The 27,610-nt window shown below is 39.6% G+C and overlaps 1 protein-coding gene across 3 annotated transcripts in view; it reads left to right on the top strand.

The window, feature by feature from the left end:
• RAPGEF5 (Rap guanine nucleotide exchange factor 5) overlaps positions 1-25,161 on the top strand; it is a 132,456-nt gene extending 107,295 nt beyond the window's left edge. For all 3 annotated transcript variants that reach the window (XM_062616833.1, XM_062616824.1, XM_062616844.1), the window contains 9 exons: positions 160-257; positions 2,013-2,135; positions 2,949-3,127; positions 6,390-6,480; positions 9,158-9,208; positions 10,283-10,370; positions 13,527-13,591; positions 17,912-17,966; positions 21,284-25,161. In XM_062616833.1, coding sequence (XP_062472817.1) covers positions 160-257; positions 2,013-2,135; positions 2,949-3,127; positions 6,390-6,480; positions 9,158-9,208; positions 10,283-10,370; positions 13,527-13,591; positions 17,912-17,966; positions 21,284-21,402 — 869 coding nt within the window. In that variant the 3' untranslated portion in view covers positions 21,403-25,161. The remainder of the gene's footprint in view (positions 1-159; positions 258-2,012; positions 2,136-2,948; positions 3,128-6,389; positions 6,481-9,157; positions 9,209-10,282; positions 10,371-13,526; positions 13,592-17,911; positions 17,967-21,283) is intronic.
• The last annotated feature ends 2,449 nt before the right edge of the window (positions 25,162-27,610 follow it).

Genomic DNA, 27,610 nt, shown 5'->3' with positions numbered 1-27,610 from the left:
GTGGAGATAATGGTCTCCACAGGGAGTGGATCTGATGCGTAGTTACATTTTAAGAACTTGATGTGGCTGCACAGACACATTTGTAATGTTTTTCTCATATTTATATACAGCTTTTACACCTTGTCTGTAGCTTTTGTGTTTTGTTTTCTGTTTTTACAGAAAAACATGAGCTACAGCCAAATGACTTGGCTATCTCAAAATCTTTGGATTCATCCAGTCGTATGTTTGTCTACCGGAAAGATCTGACTGATTCTTTGGTAAGAATCTGTATTGTTTACCTCCCAGTTTTTATTTGTCTAACTCAAGAGGGCTTTTTCAATGCAGAATTTATTTTTTGCTTCCTTAGTAAAGCTTAGTGAGCTGCTCTATAAAAAGTATCATGCATTAACAGCACTTATTTGATTGAACAGTAATGGAATTTGTTTACCAATTTCATGTAGACCAAAGATTCTGTACGGCTTAAATCTTTCAATCTACATCAGCCTGGAAAAGCTGACTTGTGTTTGTACAGAAATGGATGGGATGAGGGTTATTCAGGGCCTGTGTGAGTTTTTTTTCTTTCTTTCCTTCCTCCCCCCCCCCCCCCCAAATCTCCCTTGTGCCTTTATAACACTTAAAGTGGCCAGTACATAATCATACAAGGTGATGGACAAACTCCATGGAATTGCTATTTGTAAATATGGTTGTTGTGTGAGTTCTACCAAAATTACTGGACATCAGTGCAACCCCAGTGCTGTGGCAGCCACATGGGCAGTCTGTGGCTGGCATATATCACTGGTGGTATGTCCTCTTCCCTTCCTTCTGTCTGTGTTGTCTTCCCATCCTCCCGCTGGTGCTGGAGAGGAGAGCAGATTGAAGGGAGCAGGTCTCTCTCATTCTCTCTGTCCTCAGAAACCAGGATTGCATATTCTCTCTGACCATGATTTCCCAAAACCTCAGTGAGGCAGGAGCAGTCAGGCACTCAAACAATTACTCTTTCAATAGTTTTCTGCTAGTTATGCAGATGTTCCAAGGAAAGTGCAGGGATGGTATTGCAGCTGACTTCTGTGTTGTCACTACCACTAAGATTATATGCATTTATCCTAGGGATGAGAAATGTCTATTTACATTTTGTTGGATCAATGTGCACTGAAGAGCTGACATGCTGCTATCATTGTAATCTGTCATCCTCATTATCTCCGGCATTCTAGCCACCTCCAAAAATGAGGATATCAAGGGAAGGTTTCCAGCACAGATGGGTGACAGCCAATCTAGTTTCATTAGTTACATAATAAAATTCACAAAACTTGTAACTGTCAGACATACAGCATCAAAGTAATGGCTTAACTGGTAAGAGTAATCTTTTATCGTGGCAGATGGTTCATGTGCCAAGTTTCAGCCTAACAAGGTAAAAAAAAAAAAAAAAAAAATGCAAGAGAAATGCAAACTTTTGAAAATCCAAGAAAATAAAGGAAATGTCAAATGATCCTTAACACCGGGAGTGCCAGTGCATTTCACAGTAATATGCTAAGTAACTTTAATGAATCTGGACCCACAGTACTTTAGTGTTTGGTGATTATATTTGGAGAAGATTAATCATAAAATGTATGTATTTATGTTATTTGTAAAGGTGGATTGGCAGGCAAGTTATGTGTATTTATTCTAAATCCAGTGTGTTTGCAGAATGATTCCTTTATCTTACAATACAAAAATTTTCTGGTGTCTTAATTCAGATTTTGTTTTCTGAATGTTTTGGGGATTTGATTTTCATTATGCTGGCTGCTTGGTCAGGTTTAGAGAGAGAGGGAGAAGGCCTAATCCACTAGCAAATCGTTGATCCTATTGACCCATTTTCTGTTTCAAGCTATTTATTAAATAGGCTGTAACTCTTGATTTTGATTAGTTTGGGGAAAATCCCTCAGGAGTGCACTTAGAGAAGATTACTTACTCAGCTCTGTTTTGTACCTTGGTCCTGTAGCTCTTTCACTGCAGAACTTTTAGAATCTGCTAAGGATTCTTTGCTCTTGATTTAGCACCCATTTGGTGAAAATGAGGAATTGCAGCAAAGGTCTGTAAGAATTTTGGGAATCAACACCTGGGATCTTGCCTTAGAACTAACAAACTTTGACTGGAGCCTCTTCAATGCAATTCATGAGGTAAGAAATGCCTCCAGGTATGTTACGGTCATGCAGCATTGTGGTGCATTTTAGAGCACTGGTATTCCTTGATGTTCAGTTCACCATCATGACAGAATGATTTGGCAGCTCTCAGTGGTGGTATTGAGTCAGGTCCAAGAGATGAGTTGCAATCCATGACACTGAAAAGGAAAAAAACTGTGAAAAGTTTGTAACTTCCCTGTACTGGGGCAACTCTTATGTTCCCTGTGTATCTGGTGGGTTTTATTGAGATTTGCCTAAAGAGAGTAGAAGAGCATGGTTATTTTCTAAAACTGGCCTGTATGAATATGTTGCATATGCCAATTGTCTTTTGCACTGGATAATGTTCCAGTAAATATAGGACTCCACAAATAGGTGTACTTGATATCACTTTAACCACAAAATAAAAAAAATAAAAAAAAAAATCACCATTTCAGTAATTTAGATGGTCACATTATTATTCTTGTTAGGCTTCAGTGAGATAAAAAGTACTGGGTAGGCTTTATAAAATGGGATAATGGCCCACTTTATTGCCCAGTGGGTTGTTTCGATGACTTTTATAGGTTCTGGTGTGAGCTGCTGAGTAAAATACACAGTTAACAGCACAAAATGTCACTTAAAAATACCATTCACTGAAAAGCATATTGTCTTTCTGAGAAAATGAAGGGGAAATTCCCTTGCTTCTCATTATATGCTTTCCTTGATCACCATTTATACCCAAGTCTTGTTTCAAAAACACAGTTCTAAATAATTTGTAATTAATTTACATTCAATTATTTTTATATCCATAATAATGTTGTCAATGTCTTCCAGCAAGAGCTGATATACTTCACATTCAGCAGACAGGGCAGTACTGAAAACACTGAGAATCTCAGTCTTCTGCTTCAAAGATGCAACGAGGTCCAGCTTTGGGTTGCCACTGAGATACTGCTCTGCAGCCAGCTCTGCAAACGTGTACAGCTAGTCAAAAAGTTCATCAAGATTGCTGCCCAGTAAGTTGCTAACATTGCAAAGCAACAAAAATCCTTGAATTCACATCCTTTGTTTGGTGGGAGTAGGTGCAAAAGCAAAGAAAGCAAACTGATTTGTCACCTTGTGTTTTAATAGTGTTGTAAGCACACCTAGATAAAACAGTCCATAAACAACAAATACTGGCCAAAACTAGACATGGCAGAATATATGCTGCTTAAGTCTTCCCCGGCAACTTAGCCACTGTATCTGCAGGATCAACTGGTGGTGCAGATACCTTCTTTCTTAGCAGAGATAACCTGAGGACCATATTACGTAACTATTTGAGCAGCAACACTGTTATTCACCAAAGACTACATGGAAACCAAAAATATTCTGTTAGAGGAAACTAGCTACAATAAGCTGTTGCCCTATGCAGTCTTCTCTGGACTACTCATTAATTTATTGGAGGTGAGGGTCTTTATTAATTAAGTTTGATAGTATATTCTTGTGCTGCTACTAAATAGTGTTGGCATTTCTTCTATGCCTTGGAACAGAATAAAAATATATACTATACACAGAGAGTTCTTTTCTCTGTAATCACTCTTATTTTAGTAACCAGGGAAATGGAGCAGTTTAAATATGTGCAACCATTCTCCTTGCCTCTCTTTCCACTTGTAAGTCTTCTGCAATATTTGAATGTGCATGTTCATGGAAAATGTATAATTTGTTCTCTTCATCGACTGAATTGATTTAATTTGCAAGGCAGTTACATACAAAAGAGTGTTCTCTGCTGAAGCAGTGCCTTTGGTGAAATGAATTCTTCTAATCTAATCTAGTGTAACTCATAAATGTGATTTGATTTAGATTGCAAGTTGTATGGTATCCATATGGTTCATTTTCTGCCTTATCAATGGACAAGTTTGGTCAAATTATGTCAACATTGGTTAGTTCTGTGTGTCTTGCTTGCACCACAGTAGCATTAATTTGCATTCCAGGAAAAGCTTCATGTCTATTCCACATGAATAGAGATACATTCGTTACCAGGCTAAAATGTGGCTTTATTTGAATCCCATCTCTGTTAAGTGAAAAGCCAAAGCTATGGAGACTAAATACAGTTGTCAATAAACAGCAGACTGGCTTTCCCAATGCATTGCATCATTGTAGCCTATAGATGATGAAATAATCGATACACAAATAAGTGGGTATGTGGTTTGCTTGGGATCTTTTGTAATCAGAAAAGCAGCTTTCTAAAAGAAGACATTATCATATTTTACCAATTCTGGAAGAGCTGATAGAAGAGGAACAATTAGAGTAGAAGGAAGGTGTGCTTAGCACAGGACTCTCATCATGAGGCACAAGCTAAGAAGCCCTGCTATTTTGGTTTTGACTAAGGCAGAGAGGTAGGGAGCTGTGAGCAGCTCTCGCTGCTTCCTGTTCTCTGCTTCCAGATTTGGCCAGGAATCATTGTCTATGACTCTCAGCTTGTCAGGAAAGCACCAGGACTAACACCTCATGCTGAATGTTTGTGTACTTTACTGCTGAAGAATATGTAAAAAGATGAAGGCTTTTACATAAGTGTGTCAGTACATAAAAGGGAGATGGAGTTTGTGAAACACAGAGGCATACTCTCCCATTGATGAGCTAGTCTAAAATAGAAAACAAGTGATTTAATAAAGAAAATAAATCAGCGTGTTGTTAGAAATTAACATTTTGAGGAGTTAGAGAAACAGGTCATGAAGGGTTAAAATAAATGGATTGTAACAGCAGCCTTCTCTCTTGCCAAGCAGTGGCTGACTTGAAAAGACGTGCCTTCTCTCTACAGTTCTTTGTGTGAAATGGGCCCACCCAACAGACAGTTTATTTGAGCTGTGTTGGACACCTTTTTTGTTTTAAAATGAATTACATTTGGGACCTGTCTGACTTGAATGATAGAAGGGGTCTGAGCAACAACGTTATGATTAGGACAGCTGAAATGAGGTGAGAAATACAGTCTCAAGATAGTACAAAGCAATGAGTGCAATTGTTATAAAACTTGTAAGAAGCGCTGGAAAATTTCCAGACTAATGCCTTGGCATGTGCTTTTCTCTGATAAATCCCAGTTAAGGCAGTGGATTCGTTTGTATGTAAAATTATCTTCAAAGAGGATTCTCACTCACACAGAGATGCACACATATGTTTATTGTGATCTTCAAGAACCTGCAAGAAAAAGGGGAATCTTGTTTGAAAAGGACTCAATATTTCAGGATTTCAAATATCCTAATTATCTAGAAATAACCAGGGTCTGATTGTATATAGTAAAATGTCACAACATAGAGGTATCAAGCAAATTCTGTAGGGACATATATTGGGACCAGTGCTAACTGCAACTGATTTATAGGGATATGTGAATTGAACATTAATCAAATTTTTAGACAATAGAAGTGATGAGGGATTGCAAATGCTGTGGATAATAGGAAAAAAAAAGAATGATCTGAGGAGTCTAACGGCATGTGCAAACAACAGTAGGATAAGATTTAATTTAGATAGATGCAAAGTAATTCAGCTAGGGAATGCTAATACTGAGCTGAAGAAATAAATGCATGATGGTAAAGAACAGTACTGTAACAGAGGTCCTTTTGTGATAGTAGATGACAAATTAAAGGCAAGGACAAAGTGTGATGCTGTTCCAAATAAATAATTTGCTATTTGTTTTACACTTGCACAGAAGAAAGGTGTGAGAACTTAGAGCCAAACCAGTAATTAGGTTTCTCCTTCTCTCCCCACTGTCTCACTACATCTCCTTGGTAAGAAGGAAACACATGGAAGAAAAGTTAAAATAAATTAGAAGAATTCAATGAAAGATAATAACAATATGGAAAAGTAGATTGCAGGTCATGACCACAGAGAGAATTGAAGGAACTGATGATGTGCAATTTATAGAGAAGATGAAAAAAGGGGATGAAAATATTTATAATACAACAGAATAGAGGTCAATTATTCTGTATGGTAAAGGATAGCTGAGAGTAACTTGAACATTGAAAAGGGAAAATTACTTTTGACAGCAAAGGGAAAAAAAAACAACTGCCAACAACAGGGTTGATGAGACAGTAGAACATTTGCTAAAAAACTTCTTAAAGACCCCCTCGCCTAGACTGCAGGTGGTCATGAGAGGACATTTAATGAGTTCATTATGTGGAAGAAGATTGTATGTTAGTGCTGAGGGTTGAAATGAGACTCAGTAACCTAGGATACCTGTGCTTTCCATTGATCTCTAATTCTGAGTACAAAAAATGAGAATACAACATTCATATTTTTATTCCACAGCTGTAAAGCCCAAAGAAATCTGAATTCATTCTTCGCTATTGTTATGGGTCTCAATACTTCATCTGTCAGCCGGCTGTCTCTGACCTGGGAGGTAAGATGCATCTTTGTATCTTTTAGACCCTGTCAAAACCACTTCTCACAAAGGTTGTATACTGGTGAAATACCCTTTCTGTCTAATTAGTGGGGTTTTTCATGCTGAAATCAAACACGGAGTGAGTCTTAGCAGAGAAACTTCTTTGTGACCTGAAACTTCAGATACGCAGTTATTCAAATAAAACTGTCCTTCCAGAGCTTTTAAGTAAGAACAAAGCAAGGAGATCTTACCCTCTGAAAGATGAAATAAAAATCCTAGCATTTTAAGTAGATGTCAGAACAGAAAGTCTCATAAAGGTGGCTACAAAAAAGGAATCATGGAATAATTTAATTTTAAACCTAAACCAACCAACCAACCAAAACCCAGAAAATAGAAATAAACTCTCTTTAATTCTCCTTTATCAGCATTTTTGCAGCTGCTCATCTTGACAGCAAAGTTAGGAAATGGGCCATGAATAAGGAACATACTGGAGCACAGACATTATCTGCTGAAGAAGCTACTGGTGCCTAGACAGAGCATGGGATATTTAGAGGAGGGTCCCACTGGGATCTGTGCTTATATTGTGTATTTAATTTTTTTCTATCCAAGTAAATTATTGAGTGTTAGTGTCTGCCATCTTGCTATATCTGCTGATGAACTGAAAATTAGGGAAGGAGCAATTAAGTGTGATGGGGTGAAGCCCTATCCCTCCCCCATGTCCCCAACACCACAGGTGGGCAATACTCAAAGAATACTAATCTGTAATACAAAGTGACAGAGAATGGCTGGGATCTCTTGCCTTGGAGATATTTGTGAGCACCAGCAGTTGAAGACAAATGGCATCAGAGACTTAAAAACCTGCTAACCACTGTCCAGGAAAAGCCTTCCCCCTTAGCTGAAATCATGCATATGGAAACATTGCTGTGTAGCTGTGTAAGTCAGTGGCTTTGGCACACAGAGAAACAAGGGCAGTGACTGCTTCTGCAGGGAGGATTTTACAGGGACTTAGATAGGCAAGGAGGAGTGAACTTTAAATAACAGGTGAAGCAAAAATGTTAGAGAAAATACACACCTGAGGACAACAAATGATACAGAAACCCCTTGTCTTTCCTATTTCTAAAATGCCCCTCTAGGGGACATCTGCCTTTGCCTGCTCTTACGGGTTGCCTTCATCCCATTTCTCTGGGCTTTGGTAGGAGAGTGGAAGGTTTTTAGTGTCTCAAAGGCAACTGGTGGCAATGGTGTAGATCTGTCCCGCAGAGAAACATGTAGAACTCTTCTGTGTGATGAGACCTCTGGATATCATGTGCTGCTGGTGCAGTTCTCCCAGAAAGAGTAGAATATATTGCTTGTCAGAACAAGGGGTGCATATGCATATGTATTGTTTAAAATATGTCATGGTTCTGTGTGTAAAATAGTTATGAAGACACATGCATTTAAAAAAAAAAACAAACCACAAGTTTATTGCCCTGGAAATTTCAAAAGCAGAAGGTTATTTGCATTAGTAATGTGACTTCTAGGAAGTAGAGCAATGTTTATAAATTAATTATAATTACTTACACTTGTAAATGAAACAACCTAAATTTAAGCAACCATTTAGACAGGAAACTACATTGGCTCTCCACCTGAATTCTTAAACATGTAGTATTCTCCCAAACTCCCTCTTCTACCTTTTTTTTTCCCCATGATATTATGCAGTGTTTTAATGAGCCTAAGTTTCCCTGATTGAAGATGTTAAAAAGTGCAATTGCAATTCCATGTTCTGTTATTTTAGCATTTTAATCGTACAGCACATCCATTTAATCTTCGTTGTTCTAAAACTCTTTTCTCTTAGTTAAGTGTCACTGTGGCTGTCGGAGTCTAAGTACAAACAAGATAGGGGATATCTTTTACTAGACTAACTAGTATGGTTGGAAAAAAATAGGCTTGAAGGGTCCATGCACCCTACCTCAAATCTGAAATAACAGCAGCAAAATTCAAGTTGGAGAAGAACAATTGCTTTGAGTACAATGAGGTGAATCCATTAAAACATCTTGGAAATAAAGGAAGCGGATGCCTGTGGAGTAGAGCAGGTGTTAGCATATAAGGCAAGAAGGTAGTTTGTGTCTGAGCTCTCTTGGAAGGTGCTCTCTGCCCTCCCTGTAGGATTAGGATGAGGTATCGAAGATGGATTAATTGTTTGTTAAGGAAATACCTCTCTCTGGCACAAACATGTGCCAGCACTAGCGCTGGTCAGCACTGGGGGTGTTGTATCAAACAGCACCAAGCGTGATGGCTGTTAATTTCTAGAACCCTTGTTTTAAGGAAAGATTGATAACAATAAATAATTTAACCTGGATGTGACCACAGTATCTGAATTCTCAGCCTGGGTTACTGCTTCTCTCTTGATACGGATATTAAGGTAAACACAGCAGACGTAGAAGCTAAGGAAGATAATGAAAACAGCTGCTAACAAGCAGTTTCCAAGAGAGAAGGATGCAGATCCCTGAGGTGAGGTTGTAGGGGTAGCCTCACTGGCACTGAACATAACATGGTCTGTAATTAGGGCTCTTGGAACTGAGGAGTGGAGGTTAATTGCCTGTTGGTACTTTCAGCAGGCACTTCAACCACGGCAATCTCATGGCATAAAAATACATCAGCATTTTTCTGCCTAAATCAACTTTCCTTTTTTTCCTCTCTGTTTTCCCCACTTCAGAAAATTCCTGGGAAGTTCAAGAAACTTTTCACTGAGCTTGAAAGTTTGACAGTAAGTACAGTGTTGGGAGCAGAACAGCATTGCTTGCCTTTACCTGTCTTCCTTGTGCCTAATTTATTTGGCAAATCACAGCTCTGATGTGACAAGCTGCAGCTCCAGACAACAGCCAGCCTCCAAAGGCCACGCAGCTCTCCAGAGCTCAGAGGTGGTCTCCAAACACACAAAAAGAAAGAAGCTGTATTCCTGACAGCTGGAAGAAGGGCAGAGAGGCAAATATAGTGTTGGTTCCCCCACATCAATTTGGAAGCTGTTCTTTTACTCTGGTGGTTAATCAGCCTTTATCTGAAGCAACATGCTGCAGATCAGGAGAAACGGAGAACAGCTGACGTTGGAAAAAAAAAAACAACTCAAAATCCAAGGCTAAGGGTCGTTGTCAGCATTATCAAAGCTGAATAAACAAGTGTTTCCTCTGGCTGTCATGAAAGTGGGTGCCTGGTGAGATTGCTGCCTGGTGCGGGGAACATGAGACCTAGCCTTCCAATGGCTGTCCATGCTTCTGTACTTAAGAGTCTTTTATAAATTAATGTGTTTTCAAGATTGTGTGTGAGCTTGTATACAAAAATGGGTGTTTATATGGGAAATGGAAATGCCTTTTTGAATTACTTACACAACACCACTGAAACATACTTTCTTTTAAAATCTCTAATATGCTCTACTGATCTGAGGTCAGTTTTTTGTTGGGATTTTCTTGTTGTTGTTCGGTGATGTTTGTTGTTGGTTTTGTCTTTTTTCCAAGATAAAATTGATCAGCAATACTTTCAGAGATACATTTTGTGCTAGATAGTAAGCACAAGAGATAACAGGAATTTGTGGAACAGGAATCTATTCTACAGCTTACTCCCATTTTAGCACTGCTTCATCTAGAGGAATGTAATTTTGTTCCTTTCACTGTTTATGTTTCCTGTTCAGTTTAGTAAGTCACCTACCTAGTCACTTTATCTACCTCGTTTCCAAAGAAACCTTTTGTATCTAAAACATGTTCAGATCATAAGCCCTTAATGGATTTAGAATTGCTCTTTTTATAGCATATTGATTTTTCTCTCTATTACCCAAATGGTTTTGTAGGACCCTTCTTTGAATCACAAAGCTTACAGAGATGCATTCAAGAAAATGAAATCACCGAAAATCCCCTTCATGCCCTTACTTCTGAAAGGTAATGTTAAAGCTTGGCTGCTCTTATTCGTTGTGGTTAATTAAAATAAGCACAAGGTAATCTTTCCTTCAGGTGGCCTTATGATAACCATGTGGCACATGTAGTGGTATCTACAAGGTAGCACTTGGTCTGGATAATAGACATCTGCCTTTTACTAATACAGGGGGAAGATGGCAATTTTCACACATTTTCAGTATCTTCCTGTCAGTTGTGGATAGAGCAGTGTGCCATTGCTTTGGCCGCATCCTCTTCAGTGGAGAAGCGAGACCTTGCAACCCCATGGAAGCAGCCTCAGTCATGCTGCTGTTCTGTGATGCTTGCTCTGCCTCGACAGGGTGAACCTACCCTGTGTCTCCCTGAAGGCAGAACCTGTCATGTATTTCTGCCCTGAGAGCAAGGGTTTTTATAGTCTTTTATAGGTCTGAAAGAGATAAATAAAATCTTACTAGTATAAAAAATAGTTTTACAAAATTATTAAAACACAGCTATGTGTTTAATGCAGTGAGCTGGGCAGCTAGTTGAATGGCAGGCATTTCAAATATTCTGTTGTCTTGGAATCATGAATTATTAATCGCCTTGTCTTTGAACATGGCAAATCTATTTGATTATTCCTGTATTCCAAAAGTGTTCTCTTTAGGCTGTTTATTCCAGCCTGCTGCTGCTGCTATGAGTTTTAAATGTTTGAAGCCAGTTCTCCAGATCAGTCAGTGACAGCTCAGGAGCCATCAGGCACTTCCCCTCTTTGCACATTTCAAAGGAGTTTGCATTAATTCAGATGGATACAATTATCAAGGCTTAAAAATCAATATTTTTTAAGTGCTGTCTTGCCTGCAAACAAAAGGCAGCAAACATAAACAAGTAACTTGTAGCAATGTTGTTTGCACAGCAGTACAATGTGATGTATAAAAACATGCACATAAGCAGCATTTAAGTCTCTTAAAATATATTGGAAATAACAAGGAGACTTTGCAAATTAATACAGTAATTTTCTTCAGTACTGTCCTGGGTTCAGCAGTAGCAGTCATTTTTATTCCTTCTTAGTAGCTGGTGCAGCACTGTGTTTTTCTCAACCCGTGGGAGTGACGTTCTTTCAGTTCTCCTCCTGGTCCCTCCGGAAGCGGAGTGGGGAGGAAGGGCGGGAGTGAGCGAATGGCTGCATGGGTCTGAGTTACTGACTGCACTTAAACCACAACAGTTCTTTTTGTCACCCAACGTGGGGCACGAAGGGTTGAGATAAGAACAGTTTAGTATAAGTTTAGTAAGGTATAACACAAACCACTACTGCTACCACCAATAATAATAATGATAAGGGAAAGAACAAGGGAAGAGAATACAACTGTTCACTACCTGCTGATACCCAGCTCAATCAATACCTCGCCCGACCCAGCAGTGCACTAGCCTGTCAGGGTAACTCTCAGTACCATCCTGGGCATGATGTGCTGTGGTATGGAATACCTCTTTGGTTAGTTTGGGACAGGTTTCCTGTCTCTGCTTCCTCCTGGCTTCCCCTCCTCCCTGGCAGAGCATGAGGCTCACAAAGTCCTTGGTCAGAGTAAACATTTGCGCAGTAACTAAAAACATCAATGTTATCAACGCTGTTCCCAGGCCGAAAGTCAAAAACCACAGCACTGCACCAGCTACTAAGAAGGGGAAAAAATGACCGCTACTGCTGAACCCAGTACAAGTACAGTGATCCATAAGGAGATACTGCCAAGACTGGTAGTTCCCAAAGTATCACATAGTACCTAGGACTTTATTCCATGTCGAGCATATTTGTATTATTTCCAAGACCAATAAAATAAGCATGGGTAGCAGAGAAATTATTATTAACTCAACAAATTACTGCATTTCAGCACAAGACAAACAAAAGTAGCTTCAAGAAAAAACTGAAAATCATGAGTAGCCTTTCTTTGATTACGAAAAATAACTTCAGAGTGTTCTTTTAAAGTTAATTAAATTTAAATGCAGAGCTCTCTCACAGCTTTGGAAAATCAGGCAGATTTTTCAAATTTGTAATAAAGGTACTGTGATGTACTCTTATAACCAAGCTCAGATGCAATTTTCTGCTCCGCTGAATTTATCTAGACTGTCAGGTGTGGCTGCAAAGCAAATTTCTGTTCCTTCCACCCTCAGAGATATACACGTTGCTGTTACTGACTTAAAAAGCTCTGTGGAAATTTCTGCTTCTGGTGTAAGTTTTTTCTTAGAAGAGATGGACAGTTTTTAACTGCAGTGATACAGAGGCAAGTAATGTCGCATTACAGTAGTGCTCTCTCCTCCTGGAACTCCTGGAGACTTGCACATCCAGGAGAGAGCTGATAGGGACATGGGAGGCAATGCTCATAGTATGGAGTAGTACTTGAGTATTGATACTCCTAGTATCCAAGTATTTTCAGTAACCAGAAGGGTGCATTACTGAAGTCAAAGCAGCTTCAGTCCCCATGGGGAGTCTATCCATGTCCCTGGTACTTCATGTCCAAGATAGGTCTCACTTTGTGTTCTAAGTGGAGAAAATGACCTCAAGCTACTGTTTTAATTATAATCTTAATTTAGCAACATTTGTTTTGTTTTGCCTGTTATTCCTTCCCCTCCCTGCCCTCCCCAGTTCATTACACTGTGTTCATTTCCCTTCCAGGAGCCAAACATAAACCTTTTCCTCTCACTGACCTTTTTGTTGCCTTTGCAAAATCTCTCCTACAACACTATGTAAAAGCGTTTCTTCCCCAGCTATAAAGCTTATTTCAAAGCTTTGAACTTCAGTTCAGTGGCTTGTGTTTAACCTCCCCAGCTGGCCGCTGCTGTAGCCCTTTGTCTCTGGGGCGGACTTCAGAATCACTGTGTCCCACAGAGAGACATGAAGGGGTGTCAGAGTCTTCTCCAGCATCTGGTAGCTATGCCCCCATGGAGCTCTGGGCTCAGGGACTGTCCAGTCCCAGCTGGGGCTATACATACATAGTGTTGTTATCTGATAATCTCTTCATGTCATCATTATACCAGGCTTTTGTTCCATTGTTATAAGACATTGTGTCAGTCCTTAACGGGATACTTTCCTTTTTTTTTCTTTTTTTTTGTTGCTGTTTTTTAATTTTATTTCTTTGTATTAAACAACAAAGCCATGAAAAGTGATTCTTTTTCCCTTTTTTTTTTTTTTTCCAGATGTAACATTCATCCATGAAGGAAATAAAACTTTTCTGGATAACCTCGTTAACTTTGAGAAGCTGGTAAGAAAATTTTGTCTTTCCTGTTTTTCCTTTTTCCTTTTCCCTTCCTTATCTTGTAAGACTAAAAAGGCTTTCTTCTGGATGAATCAGGGATACAAAAGAACAATCAGGATATAACAGCCAGCGCTATCTCCCTGCCCTTTTCCTCTGCTCTTCTCACTTCTCACTCCTTCCTCCCCTACTTTTGTGTGAATGGCTAAGCCAGTAATGGCCAGTACCACTGCCACACACTCCAATTTTCCCAGTGTTATCTACTCCTTTTCACCACCTCATAGACTATTTCTCCTCTGTTGAGCTCTCCTGCTTTAGCTTTCCCTGAATTGGATTTCCCTTTTTTTCCCCTTCAAGGCACTGAAGAAAAGGTTTTTCTAGTTTAATCACTTGCTACTGGTACGATAATTCCAGGGATCTTAAATGAAAATAAAATTATTGATCTGGGTTAGTTGATGAAGAAAATAATGCCTAAAATATGAATTAAACTGACTGTAAATACCATTATACTAACTTTATGTAGAAGGGCACTTACTGACATTGTATCTTTAACCACATTTCCTCTAGACATCAGGTGACACCTACTCTGGCATATTACAGATAGAGGTTTGATTTCTCTGGCTTTCATATTTCATTTCTTTGTTGATAACATTTTCATAGCACTGAAATCCACACTTTGCATATCTGAACAGTAGAGAAGTGGAGAAATTTTGAATTTTTTTTTTTTGTTGGCCTGGAGTATTTGAACAAGAAATGATCTTCCCAATTGCTCTATATGTGCCACGGGACTGTTAGTCCAGATGGCTATGCCTCATGAATCGTTCCCAACTATTGAACGTACAAACATGGGCTTATTCACAAGTCAGATGTTGAACTTGTTTTCACATCCTGTCATACGGTATGTTGTCTTTCAATTTGCAAATAGATGTAGACTTTGATTTTTGAACCCGAGCTTCTTTTTTTGTGTTTTCTATTTTATTTCTGTACCTTTTCTTGTTGCAGTTACCAAGAACAAGCATTTGCATTTAATGAAAGGTTTTCTGGTCCCAAGTCCATTAACTGTTTGACCTTTAGGTGTCTGCATAAAACGCATTAGCATATTCTTCTTCATTGCCTCTTTGAAGTACGTCCAATTAACATGTAAATTAAACTAGCTGTTAATACACAGTAATTGTTACTAAAATCCCCCCACTGGCCCATATATTTATTTAGTGAATACATAGGATCTGATTCTTGTTGCACTCTTAGTCAGACCTTGTTTGTTTGTTTGCTTGTTGTTTAATCATTTGTGTGTTTAATGTATGCTGGGCTTGCTGGCTAAGATTCCTCATCCTTTCTGTCACCACTGTGTCTCCAGAGGCAGTGGCAGCTTTCCTAATTGACTTCAGTGAGCCAGGATTTCACCTTTTCCATGCAAATAGATAACGGGCATTTTAAATGGCAAAGGGGAGAGTCTGAGGTGATGGTGCTGGGATTAGGGTTTTTCAGATTGACATATTATTAGTCAGATCAGACCCTCAGGAACATGCTGTCTCATATAGCCCTGAATACGTATGAATGCAGGCAATAGTGCAAGCTTAGGAAGTAGGGGTTTAGGAGAGATTTAAATATGAGTGTAGTGGAAACTCAGGCAGTACATGTATTAAGCTGGCTCATCTGGATGCTAAGGCATTTAGTCAATGAGCATGAACTTACTAACAAGATGCATCACACATGGTCATGTATACATCAGTTTATGTTTCTTTTTCTCATTATAAGGGCTTTGCAGCAAGGAAGAATGTCTTCCTTGGTGTTCTGTACTGGGTGCTGAGCACTTTCTGGCCTCTGTTGAGAAAAGTTAGGATTGATATTGGCTCCTGCTTGGTTTGAATCAAGCCACTGACACTCACCTGCAAATTCCTGTTGCAGAAAAAGAGGAAAAGAATTATTCTACCATAGCAGGTTACTGCTTATGGGGCAGAAACTTACTGTCATAAATGCATATAATTTCTACTTACAAATTTCAAAGCAAAGATGGTTTTTTGTGTCTCTGTTTGGATCAGTATTTGGAAATATTTAATTTCTCATTAAACATCTCACCTGAAGGACACTTTTTTAGTCCAAACCATTGTTTTTTCCAGCTGTATCAGCTGGTTTAATACAAGATATTCTCTCTCCCTACAATTCCTGCCTTTTTTTTTTTTTTTGGTTTTAGACCATCATGGCCTCAACAGTCCTACGTGACTGAACTTGATTTGCAATGACATGGTTGCATTGAAGAGAAAGTTAATTCAAAATATAAAGAAGGGAATTTGCAAAGAGAACAAAGTGAAACAATCTTTTGTCTTAGGAATATTGCCTAGTTTTAACTAAAGTTTAAGGGATTGCAATGGTTTATTTAACTCCATGTTGGGTAAACTCTAGTCTAGATAGTGTTAGATCAATATACAGTACCATACCCACTTCCTCAACTAAATCTGAAGGAATAAATGAAAATATGGTATTATACTGTTGCATCTCAAGGTATTTCCAGTATATTTACTGAGCTGATTCACTGAAATGTGGCTCCTTCAGGCTTTTTCTCCAGTCAGCCATCACCCATATCCTAGCAATGACATGTCTTAGCCACACTCCAGCAAACTTGAATACAGGTCAATGGGCATTAGTAGCTTAGATAACACCTTCTTACCTAGGACCTTCAGCTCTAAGGACTGTGTATATGCAGCTGAAGGTTCTCAACCACCATCCCTCAAATAGCTGGGCAACTCCCAAGCCTGAGTTTTTACTCTCCTCAGTTAAAGGGGTGCTAATGACTGTAGGTAGCTGGTAGGCTGAAAGGCCACAAAAAATGTGTGTTACTCATCACACTAAAGGTATGCAAGCACCTGCTCAAACAGTCAGAAAGTAACATTTGTTTTGCAGTTGGAATTGGCTGATTTTCTGTATTACAGTTGGATCTCAGAGAGTTGAAAACACACAGAGAGAAATGCCTGATTAGGCTACTAAAGCCAGGGGATTTGGGGTTCTGCTTTAGGAGTGTTACACAAAGAGATTCTTCCATTGTCAGAGCATCACCTTCAGGTGATGTATCCCCACACTTACTACAATGGAGAAACAGCAAAGAATGACTGTGTGCAATACTGGGATCTCTCTTACTTCTAAAAGCCAAATGCAAAGCATAGCAGCTTAAAAACATCATAGCAGCAGCTCTGGTGGAAGTTTAGCTCTCTTAATACTCACAGCATTGATCGTGAAATCTAGATCTCATTAGAACTTTATTATAATCACTGCAAGGACATCAGCACAAAAGATTGCATGAAGTCATGGCAAGTGATGCACAGTGGGTAACAAGAAAAATTATTTTGATTCACTGATTAAAGTAATATGAAGTTTCTGGTAAACGTGATAATTTTTTCTGTGGAGGAGCCTTCTAAGTCACTTCCAGGGTGTTGAGAGAGCTGTTTTGTGTCATTCTGGTCTTAAGCATCAAGCTCAAGATATTTAATCCTTTCCTCCTCTGATTATTTTTGAAAAGAGCTTCAGCTGTTTACGTGATCTATTAAATCATTCCTGCTAACTGCAAATTGCTTAAATTACTAGATTTAGTGAAGAGTTGCCACAGAAAACAGTCAAATAAAGAAAAAAGTAATGCCTCATGAACTTCTATGAGCGACATCTAGTGAAAATTAGCACACTGCACTGATTTATAGTGAGCAGTTCCAGTTCTCATAAGTTTAAGACCTGAGCCTAAACAAGAAACCAAACTTAAACCTTTTATTTCCTTTGCTTAATCTAGGTGAACATTCAGTATCTGTGTTAGCACCAGCTTTTTTTAACATAGTATACATACAGAATAGTCTTATGTGGTACATGCCTGTAGATGTGTCAGGGTACTTCCTCTGCAGTATTTAGGCTATGGGCTGGGGAATTTTTTGTGTTGGTTATCATACTGCAGAAAACTGCCTAGCTGGTACTGGTGCCTGATTGTGCAAGGCATTATACAAGTATGCTGCTGTAGGCTTTCAGTTTAATAAAAGTGACAAGAACAAAAATAGGCAATTGTTTGTCAGTTTTTCATTACCACTTTCTATGGGCTCTTAGGGAGTTGTTCTTATATAATCTGTAAGGATTATATAAGTAAGGACCTTCTAAACTAACCCTGTTGGATCATATATTATTGCTAAGACAAAGAGCAAAGTCTCTTTCCTGCTGTCTTCATTTTCTACCTCACTACTGGATTGTCTTTTTTTTTTGCTGTACAGTGTAGGCAAGGAGATTTTTTTCCAGGTTTTTCTAGTGAAAAATCCATGTCAGATTTTTGCACTGATGTTTTATATCTTGTCTTTGCAGCACATGATTGCAGATACTGTTCGGTCATTGAGACATTGCAGAAACAACCAGCTTGGTGAGTAGGCAAAATTTGCTACTTAATTTGCCTTTGTACAGCCTTGAGGTTTTGTATTTTTCTTCTCTGCTTCCTTTCCACTTGCTCAGATTTACTACAGCAGGAAAATGTGGTCAACAATTATTTAAAAAGTTGGCAAGAGGGGGCATCATTGTTGGAAGGTCCTCAGTTGCATGGAGTTTTACTTTACAAAATATTTGTTGAAACAGCTTCAAAATTCTTTACAAATTATTTTCCTGCAAGAATTATGACCTTTTCAAAATGCCATGTTAAGATCTGTGACAGTTGCTCTTAATCACGAAGGTCTGTGGTGTATGCTTTGTTTTTTACTTTTCCAATCATAACTGAGTTACCTCAGTGCCCTGCTACTCTGTTTTGGTAATGGATTCATAGCTGTCTTGGCTTCCAGTAGCTAAAAGATGGTATTTGTCACCACAGCTTTTCACTTGGCTTTCCACCAAGAGCAATTGTTTGCTTAGTTTGGGTTCTCAAGGACATTTCACAAAATGGTAGAAGTCTTGAAGATACCAAGATCTTGTGGGTTTCATCAAAGTAGCTGACTAGGTAGAAAAGAGGGAGTCATGTTAGTACCTCTGCTAATAGAGCTCTGCCTCCTTTAGACACTGGAGGATCTACATTTTTAGGAATGGCCACAAGTGCATCAGCTGCACAAAAGAATCCTTCTTTTCTGTGTTTCCACCTGTTAAGCCACCAGAGAATCCAGTTCTAAAGTACCATGCCAGAAGACCCCAGCCCACTTTGTTCTGCTGCTTACAGAAGAGAAACCTTGTTTTTCTTCTTCTCAGCATTTCTTATTCTCTGCAGAGAGGTTAAACACAGGAAAGGGGCAAACACAGCACTGCTTTAGGAAGTGGTTAGTTTTTGAGCTAAACCCACTAAACATGTCATTTATTGAGGCCACTAAAACTTCTTTTCCAAAGAGAAGTTCAGAACTGTGCTGTAACCTTGGGGGGAAATAAAAAGGGTTTGAATTGCTTCTTTTTTTTGAACTGAATTTTCAGCAGCTCTCAACATAGACTCCCACAGAAAAGAATAATGATAGTAATACTTTTGTATGTAAATTCATGCACCTTGGAGAATGACAGGCACTGTTAAGAGCTTTGCTGAACATTTGTTCAGAATTACCATATGTCTGTACAGTCTGTTTTTCAAAGGCTGCTCAGTATTATGGTTCTTGTGTTATTTTGGGATACATATGTATAAGAGAGGGAAAGGGAGAAGGACATACCTTTTGTTTTTATTCTGTGAAACAAGGTAGTGAAGGAAATAGTGACTAATTCAAACAATGCCTCTGTAAATTAGAATGTCTCTTATTTGGTGTTATAAAATGTAGCATTGGTTCCTTTTAATGATGTGAATTTTATTTTTTGCAGCTTCTCTGCAAATCCTTCATCCCATTTTTGCCTTTTTTTTTTTCCCCAAGTGGTTTTGTAAGTGTTGCAGCATAAATCTAAGGTTAATACCTGAGATTTATCATATAATCTGATAGTTTGAAGTACCTGGTTGTTGTTTTACTTTACCACAGACTTGATTTATTGTAAAGCTGGCATTTAAAAAGCAGCTTATACAGACATCCCTGTAGGCACTTTTTTTTCTTAAATTCATTTAGGCATGAAATGAATTCACTGAATATTTATTGAGACTTTATGGACAGTTGCCTTTTCTAGTGGGCTAATTTTGCCCTCAGGAATGTGAATCTTTCTACTGAATCAATTTCTAGATTGGTCTAAGAACAACAAATGTCTCACTGGAGGAAAGAATTCAAACAAAACTAAGCAAGGAGTATTATTATTGTTTATGGACTGTATCATGTGTATTAAGCTTAAGAAACTGGTTTGGTTCTGAGCAAGAATGAAATGCCTTTTTAACAGAAATAACACTTTCATACCCTAAATCCTGAAAACAAATAATAGCGTTTCCAAAACCAGGCAAAGCAGCCTGAGAAAATAATGTCATTCAAGCTTTTGTTATTTCAGGTGTTAACTAGAAATACAAATGTTTTTCAGTACATTCAGCACAGCTGCTGGGATTCTATTCCCTCAAAACAAAAAGGTCATCTCTGTATCCCAACACAAATTCATCATGTCCTGTTCTCTCCTACATTTCTCAAGTTAGATAGCTGCTCAGAAATAACTCTTAAAAATAGCTGCCCAGGAGCCCCATTAGCAGCTGCACATAGAACTGACTGCATTGACATCCCACATTACCCATGCAGCACCGTACAGCTCTCGTCAGAAACAAAACGGATGGTCAGTTTCTGGAAAGCTTCTTGTGTAGCTGGAGAGTGTGGAGAAAATGATGATAATATATAAAAGGAGAGGGAGGGAGTGTAGGAGTTAAGGTGATTGGTTTGGGAAATTTTGAGGGGTTTTCTTCTTTAATTTAGGATAATATTATTTAAAATTGCTTGAGGACATGGCCTAGGATGGAGCTCTCCAACCTTCACTTGTTTGTCAGCAGTCAGCAATGTGTGGGAAACATTGCCTTGTCTCCCTGTCTTGATGGGTCTGGTGGCCATGGTTTTAGCTTTTCCTTTTGCACTTCTGCTGGTCACCAGCCATGCTAGAGGGTTTCACAGCTGGCAAGTTCCCACAAGCCAGTGTCAGGCATAAAGCTTATAACAGAAAACATCTGCTATCCCAGCCACCATTCAATTTGTCTGTTACACAGCTAATTCCTCTTTCCGTGTAAACTCCCATGAAATGACAGCATGACTGTTATTGTTACATGATGTTGTAACATCGTCTCTGTTACTATATCATAAATCACAAGTGGAATAGATCAAAAGGCAGGGGCCTGTCAGAGCAGCTTTGAACAGCTTTCGTATCTGTCTGCTCTATTGTCACCTTTCAGCTGCCCTGAAGGAAGTTATCCAGGGCCTGCTGTCTTGTGTACTTGTGCTAAGGTTGTTTAAAAGTTACAGGCTGGGCCACCCACTCCTGCTGAATGTCCTGTCGTGCTGCTAGAGCAGCACAAAGAAAACTTTCAACCACCCTTACAGGAGATGGGAGGATTAAATCTTCCACTTGGGAAGAGTCAGCTTCTTGCAGTCCACTTGTCCCTCCTTTGTGTACACTGGCTGGCCAGCATTGCTGCTTTCATTCTTTCTTCTCTCCTTCTCTGTATCCATCTGTTTCCTCACAAATTGCACTTAAAACAGCAGGTACCTTGGATTACTGGCTGTCCTTCTTGTGACTGTCCAGCACCTGACAGGTTGGCATGCCAGGGATTTTGTAATGCACAGGACAGAGAAGTGGGCAAGGCATGGCTTTCTGATCCTTTCTCCTGTCTTGCAGGCAATGAAGTTCCTTCAAAAGAGCATCACGAGCTGAAGCCATACGTCCATCACCTGCATGTCATTGATAACCAGCAAGCTCTGTTTGATCTTTCTCACAGGATAGAGCCGAGAGCGTGAGAGTACACGGCTTCATATAACCTTGTAACTCCAGCACTTTGAATTAAGTGAATGTTTATGCCAAGCATGTTGCTTCCCTATATAAGAATAGTTTACTGAGTTTTATCAGTAGCTCACACAACATGCACAGGAAAATCAGGCAAGAGCCAGCAAAGGAGCTGCTCACAGAGTTGCAGGGTGAGATTGGTGCCATCCCTGCTGGACACTAGCACCCCAGGGAGTAGAGCAGCATCCTTTGAGCTCAGAAGCTTGGTTTCTGTGAAAATATTGTTTGGTCCAGTGTAGCTTTCAATGCAAATCCTGACAGTATCAGAATGAAAGGAATGGTCGTGTCGCAGCAGCAAAACATTTCAGCCAGCAACATGCCACAAGGGGATTGATTGTCAGTTCACCACAGTATGTACTTCACTAATTCAAGGCTGCCAAAGTATTGTTGCCAGAAATACTGGGCAATCCGTGCAGCTCCCCAGAGTCCATTGGAGCATCTTATTCAAGACAAGTGCTGACAACCAAGAATGAGAATATAAAAAGACAGCACACCAGATGAAACTCAAGAGTGCATTGTGAAGGTCAGCAATAAACAACAGTTCACACTGTTATGGCCCATTAAGAATCTGCTTTATAAAACACACTGAAAGAGCCAATCCACTTTTGTTGCAATTTATGGACACAATTGTTTGTACACTGAAAACATGTTATTTTCTTCCTTTTCAGTTATCTGAGATTTAGCACCAGCTCCTGCAGTTAATGTTTTGTAAATTATGATAGTGGGAGCTTTGTTTTCTGCTTGGATTACAGCCTTCTTGGTGTCTACTCAGAGGCAATGCCTAGATCCACCTACATTCCTAATTCACCTCCTGGAAATACTACTTCAGCGGGTAAAGCTTCACCTAACTTGCACATGCTTCTAGTATTTAAACAACTAAAGGGTACACCTTACAGGGTACCAGTGTAATTACCTGCATACACACTGGGCTCTCAGTTCAGAGTCCTTTTATTGCTTTTGTCCCTCTCACACCCCTCCCCATGCCAATTCTTCTATAGCTAAAAGTACTACTTCTGGGCATGTCCTGAGGCAGCATTTCTGAAGTCTTGTCTACAGCTGACCTACATCTAAGCACCACCATCACCGATCACGGTAGTTCTGGTTTTGAGCTCTAAGTTGCCCTGAAATAATCTAGTGAATACCACAGGCAATGTGTTATGCAGTCTGGCATGCATTTGTATACTGACTTATGGCAACAGTCCCTTTGCAGAGCAGGGAGAATACATTGCACAGCTTGCCCATCTCTATTGTATGTTTTCCACATGAGGAAGACTTTCAAGAAAATGCTCCTTTACTGAAATGTGGGAATACTGAAGCAGCATGCTCTTCATAATTGTGTTATCTCTGGTTTAAAGGGATTAAAAAAGAAACAGCTTTAACAAGTAGTCTCTGGGAATCTGTAGAATGCATTTGGTTTTCCCATCTGTGAAATACTGTATAAATCTATTGTAAAGGAAACAGATGTTTCAGAAGTGTATTTGCTTGTACTTTGTTATTATCAAATACTATATGATTTTTTTTTTTAGGAAAAAAAATATCTTTTTACCCAGTAAAAAGAAAAAAATAAACTCTTGCTGGCCATGGAGTAAAAATTTCCTATGTTTTTCTGTAGATGTGACTGCACATATTGTAAATAACTCTTTTGTGCAAACAGACCAAAACTGTTCAGATGAGTATACTAGCTGTGGTGGGCTCCTTTTTGCAGTGTAAGAGCACAAACCAGATGCAATTTGCTGCTTGTGTTATTTCAGTTCTGGCTACAGCACTGGAGGAACTCCCACCCTAGCTGCATTACCTGGATGGTTTGCTTGTTTTTGAGCTCCCCCTTGTGAAATCCTTTTTTTTTTTTTTTTTTACTGTGGCATTATTTTTTCGAGCCTGTATGTAGACCAGCCTGCATGCTTCAGCTCATGTGGTGTAACACTGTAGTCCACAAGTTGTTCTTCATCTAGTTGAAGATGTCCCTGCTCATTGCAGGGGGGTTGGACTAGATGAATTTTGAGATCATCCTTCCAACCTGAACTACCCTATGACTCTACGATTCTCTTGAAATCTATAGGAGAGGTAGCATAGGAAGGGCATGCAGGGTGAGAAAGTGGGGCTGTTTCTTAGTTCATGCATTTGGCTTTGTCATAGTTTTGGTAGTTGCCACTGATAAACCAGCAGCAATGGCGGAGAAGAATGAAAGACAGGGAAGTGAAAGAAGGGGGAAAAAAAAGAAAGAAAAATGTAAGAAGAAAAATTACTTTGTGCTCTGGCTTTGATTTGAAAATATGCTAGAGACCCCTTGAAGGCTCCTCATTGCCAGTTTGGATTAAGTGGTTTAAGTAATGGTATGGTAATGGTTTAAGTAACTGGATGGGTAGTTGTTCCAGTAGTCTTTGAACCAACTGAGGTAGTGGCTATCTGCATTGCTGCAACTTTTATACTAAATCAGGTGTTGTCAGCCCCTTGCAGCTGGCATAAAACCAGTTTGAAGGCACATAGCTAGCATTAAGCTCGCTATATGTGTTGTGGCTACTTAGACTACTGTTTAAAACTTTAGAAACTAGTTTTTGTAGGGTCCTGTATAACTCCAGTATTAATTTCTGGTCTGAGGGGCTAACGTGGGTGCATCAGTTTCACATGGAAAATATGGACCTCATAATTGTTACTATAAAGGAAAGGCAAATAGCCCGAATCTGTAGCTATGCCTAATAGAAAAAAAAAAAAAAAAGCCCGTTGTTTAACAGGTGAAGAGTTGCAGAGCTGAGCTGCAGACTGGCAAGCAGTTTGAAGATGTAGTTGGGAGGAAGACCAAAAGTAAGCCCTGTGAAAGGGAAGGAGGGCATTATACAGCCTCTGCCAGGGTCCACCACTGGTGATATTGCGTGATATTTTTTCAAACCTTCAATAGTGCAATTAGCTCACATAGGATAAAATCCATTAATCTTGTAAGTTCAGTTTATTGCAGTCACACCTGTGGTTAAACACTCTGCATATTTTATTTAGTAGCTAGGAGGAGTAATTAGACAGAACAAAGGAAAAAGATTGGTCACTTAATCCCTCTTTGATGTGGGATTTTTTTGCATCAAATTTAGATGTTTTGATGACATAGCTTTTTGATTCCAGCACCATCTTGGATAGCAATAAATTGCATTTGCATGACAGTGGCAAAAAAGAAAAGGTGTTAGCAGAAATAATAAGACATGCTGCTATAAAATTACAGAGAAATATGTATATACTAAACATTTTAGCAGAGTAATATTTGTTTGCATAGCCTATGTATTATCATTTTATACACTGTTAAATACTGGGATGAAGGCAATGAGCTGAGGTAACAACACCTGCCTGTTTGTTCTCTCTGACTGCCATAATGCTGTCAGCTTCCATTAAAGTAATAAAATAGAAAAGCCCAAATCGAGGTATTTACCTAACTTCTCAGGGACTACAGCTAGTAGTTATCCACCATTATGAGATGTGGTATGTATGAAATAATCCGATTTACCAGAATCAATATTGCCAGTGTTTTCCTTTTCATATTTCATGCTTGTCTGCCTCTGTACATATAATTGTGTTGTGCATTTATGAGAGCTAGTAAGCAATAATTTATATGTCAAAATGGCCAAGCAATATAAGGTTAAAACTTGTAGAAGCAACTGTTACATTTATCTTGCATTTCCCGGTGTTTTTTAATATTGCTTTTCAAAAATATAAAAACTACCTTAATGAAATCTGGGCTCTGTGCCTTCATGCCTATCACATGTACTAATTGTTCCTAATGAACTTATTGTTCCTAACTGGAATATTTTACTTCCAGTCATTCAATTCTGTGAACCCTTGCTGCACTTACAAGGTGGGTATAAACTCATGTGGAGGCTTAGGAGCCTGACCCCATTCAGAGCTGTCATCTGTCTCGTCAGTGGGACTTGCTGGTACCAATGTTTCAGAAGCAGGGATGATGTTAGCGGGGTCTCAGCTGTCCCCTATCATCGCAACGCAGTCTAAGAGTGGCCCAGAGCCACCATGAGAAGTCCCAGTGGGAGAGAGGAGGACTAAATCTATCTTACCTATCTTCATATACCCTGCAGTCTGCTTATCAGCACTTGATCCTCTTACTCAGGACAGCAAATGCTTTTGCCTGTCATCAGACATCCCTGCTGGTGTGGTTTCCTCTATCTTCTCTCCACTTGTCTGCAGCAGGGAAGGCAGAGTTCACGATGTATCATGCTGTAATGCAGCTGAGGCTTGTCCTGTACTTCCACCCTTGCCACTTACAAACCCTGGGAACCACTAAGTCAAACTATCTGGCTATTTCACACAGGAATAACACTTGGTATTTACAGCCTGACATCTGATCAAAGTGCTTTACAAATAAGCAGTACTTAACCCTCTATGCACCCACACTCTCAATAGTTTTAAGGATGCCCTACAAAGCATTTGTGCCAGTGTTAATGTACAGGTAGGGTGAATTTTAACTGTAATAGTAAAAACAGTAGAGGCCCAAATTATTGACACAGCTGTATAAGGGTATTTAAAGATACCTTGCATCCAGGCGTCCTTTTCCAGGTCCAGCTGTACAAGCTGAAGAACTTCCAGTCCCAGCTTTTCATCACTGGAGATCACTGCTCCCCACAGTGTAGCCCAGAAGCAGACCTGGGGAGTATCTCCTAACCTGTTGCAGTTAGCTGGATTACTTCCAGCCACACGTGGCTGAATGCAAGCAGCTCACTTTGCACCAGAGTCTATCACCTTTGCTGGGAGGCTGTCATGAGAAGCTAGGGTGATGATACCTTTAAGACAATTTGCAAATGGGAAGGCCAGAGCTGAGGATAGCTGTCTTACAGCTCTAGCTATGCTAGAGAGCCACAAGAAGAGGCTGCTGCACTGCAGAAGTTGTCCCTTCAGACCATCTTGATAAGCTATTCAGAGGACTCCTCTATTCAGTCAACCAGAAAGAGCTTTATTGGCAAAGACCTTCAATTTGAGCTGCTCAATGGACTTTAGCTTTAACTGAAGTGATTAGAGAGGCCTGTGAGGAGTAGCATGAAGGTGATTAGTAGCAGGTGGGTGCAGTTTGCTTTGGGGTTAGTATAGCTCTCTGTGCAGAGTGGGACTCACCTGTATGGGAATAACTGCTTTACTCTACATAGAGGTGATTCCCTCTTTTCAGTGGGAAAACCCCTGCTCAACCTTGAAAAACGAGCTTCACATCCTAGCAGGCTTTTACTGATGCCATGCAGAGCCCTGCCCTGCAGTCCTGCTCTTGTCTGCCATGGGGGTGGCAGCTGAGTTATGCAACAAAATCCAAAGAAGGTAAGTCTTCCTCTGGCTTTAAGTGCTGTCTACCTCTACACCTACAATAACCACTAGTCCACAATGGAGAGTTGTGTGATGGCACCCTACATACATGGCTACAGTAATACCATGAAATACTTCTGGTTGTATCAGAGTTAAAAGAATCATGCAGTGCAGTTAATATGATCTGGAGAACTATGAAGGCCTGCAAAAGTGGGCCAAATGAATTATTTTTGGAACAAGGAGAGAAATTTTCTCCTCTGCATTCCCTCTTGTCTGGAAGGAGATCAGTGGAATTTCTAAGATCCTTGTATAGGTCCAGAAAGCCTAGCAGAAGTGAGATTGAGAAGCAGCCTCAGAGCCTTTAAGAGGTTAAAGAATGGCAATGATTCAGCCTGGACAATTTTAATTTTCACTGTCCATGCAGTGCTAAGCAGTTAGAGCTAGTTTTCTCCCCAGAAGCTCTGTACTGCCACTTACTTGCAGTCTGGGCTTCAGTATGTTGTTTTTTTTTCTCATCACTTTCTTATCCCAGGTAGACTATGGGAGGAGGGAAAGGGGCATCATCTTGAAATTCTTGGAATCTTCTGCTCTGTCCTGGGTTCAGCAGCAGCAGTCACTTTTCTCCTTCTTAGTAGCTGGTGCAGTGCTGTGGTTTTGACTTTCAGCCTGGGAACAATACTGATAACACCAATGTTTTTAGTTGTTGCTAAGTAATGTTTACGCTGACCAAGGACTTTCTGAATCTCATGGTCTGCCAGGGAGGAGGGGAAGCCGGGAGGAAGCAGAGACAGGAAACCTGTCCCAAACTAGCCAAAGAGGTATTCCATGGTATTCCATACCACAGCACGTCATGCCCCATATATAAACTGGGGGCAGTTACGT

This window comes from Pezoporus occidentalis, unplaced genomic scaffold, assembly GCF_034315485.1.
Source record: "Pezoporus occidentalis ecotype Australia unplaced genomic scaffold, CSIRO_AGI_Poc_V1 ctg103, whole genome shotgun sequence".
Taxonomy (NCBI): Eukaryota; Metazoa; Chordata; class Aves; order Psittaciformes; family Psittacidae; genus Pezoporus; species Pezoporus occidentalis.
Note: the sequence above shows the minus strand (reverse complement) of the source record. Positions and strands in the feature narration are given on the sequence as shown.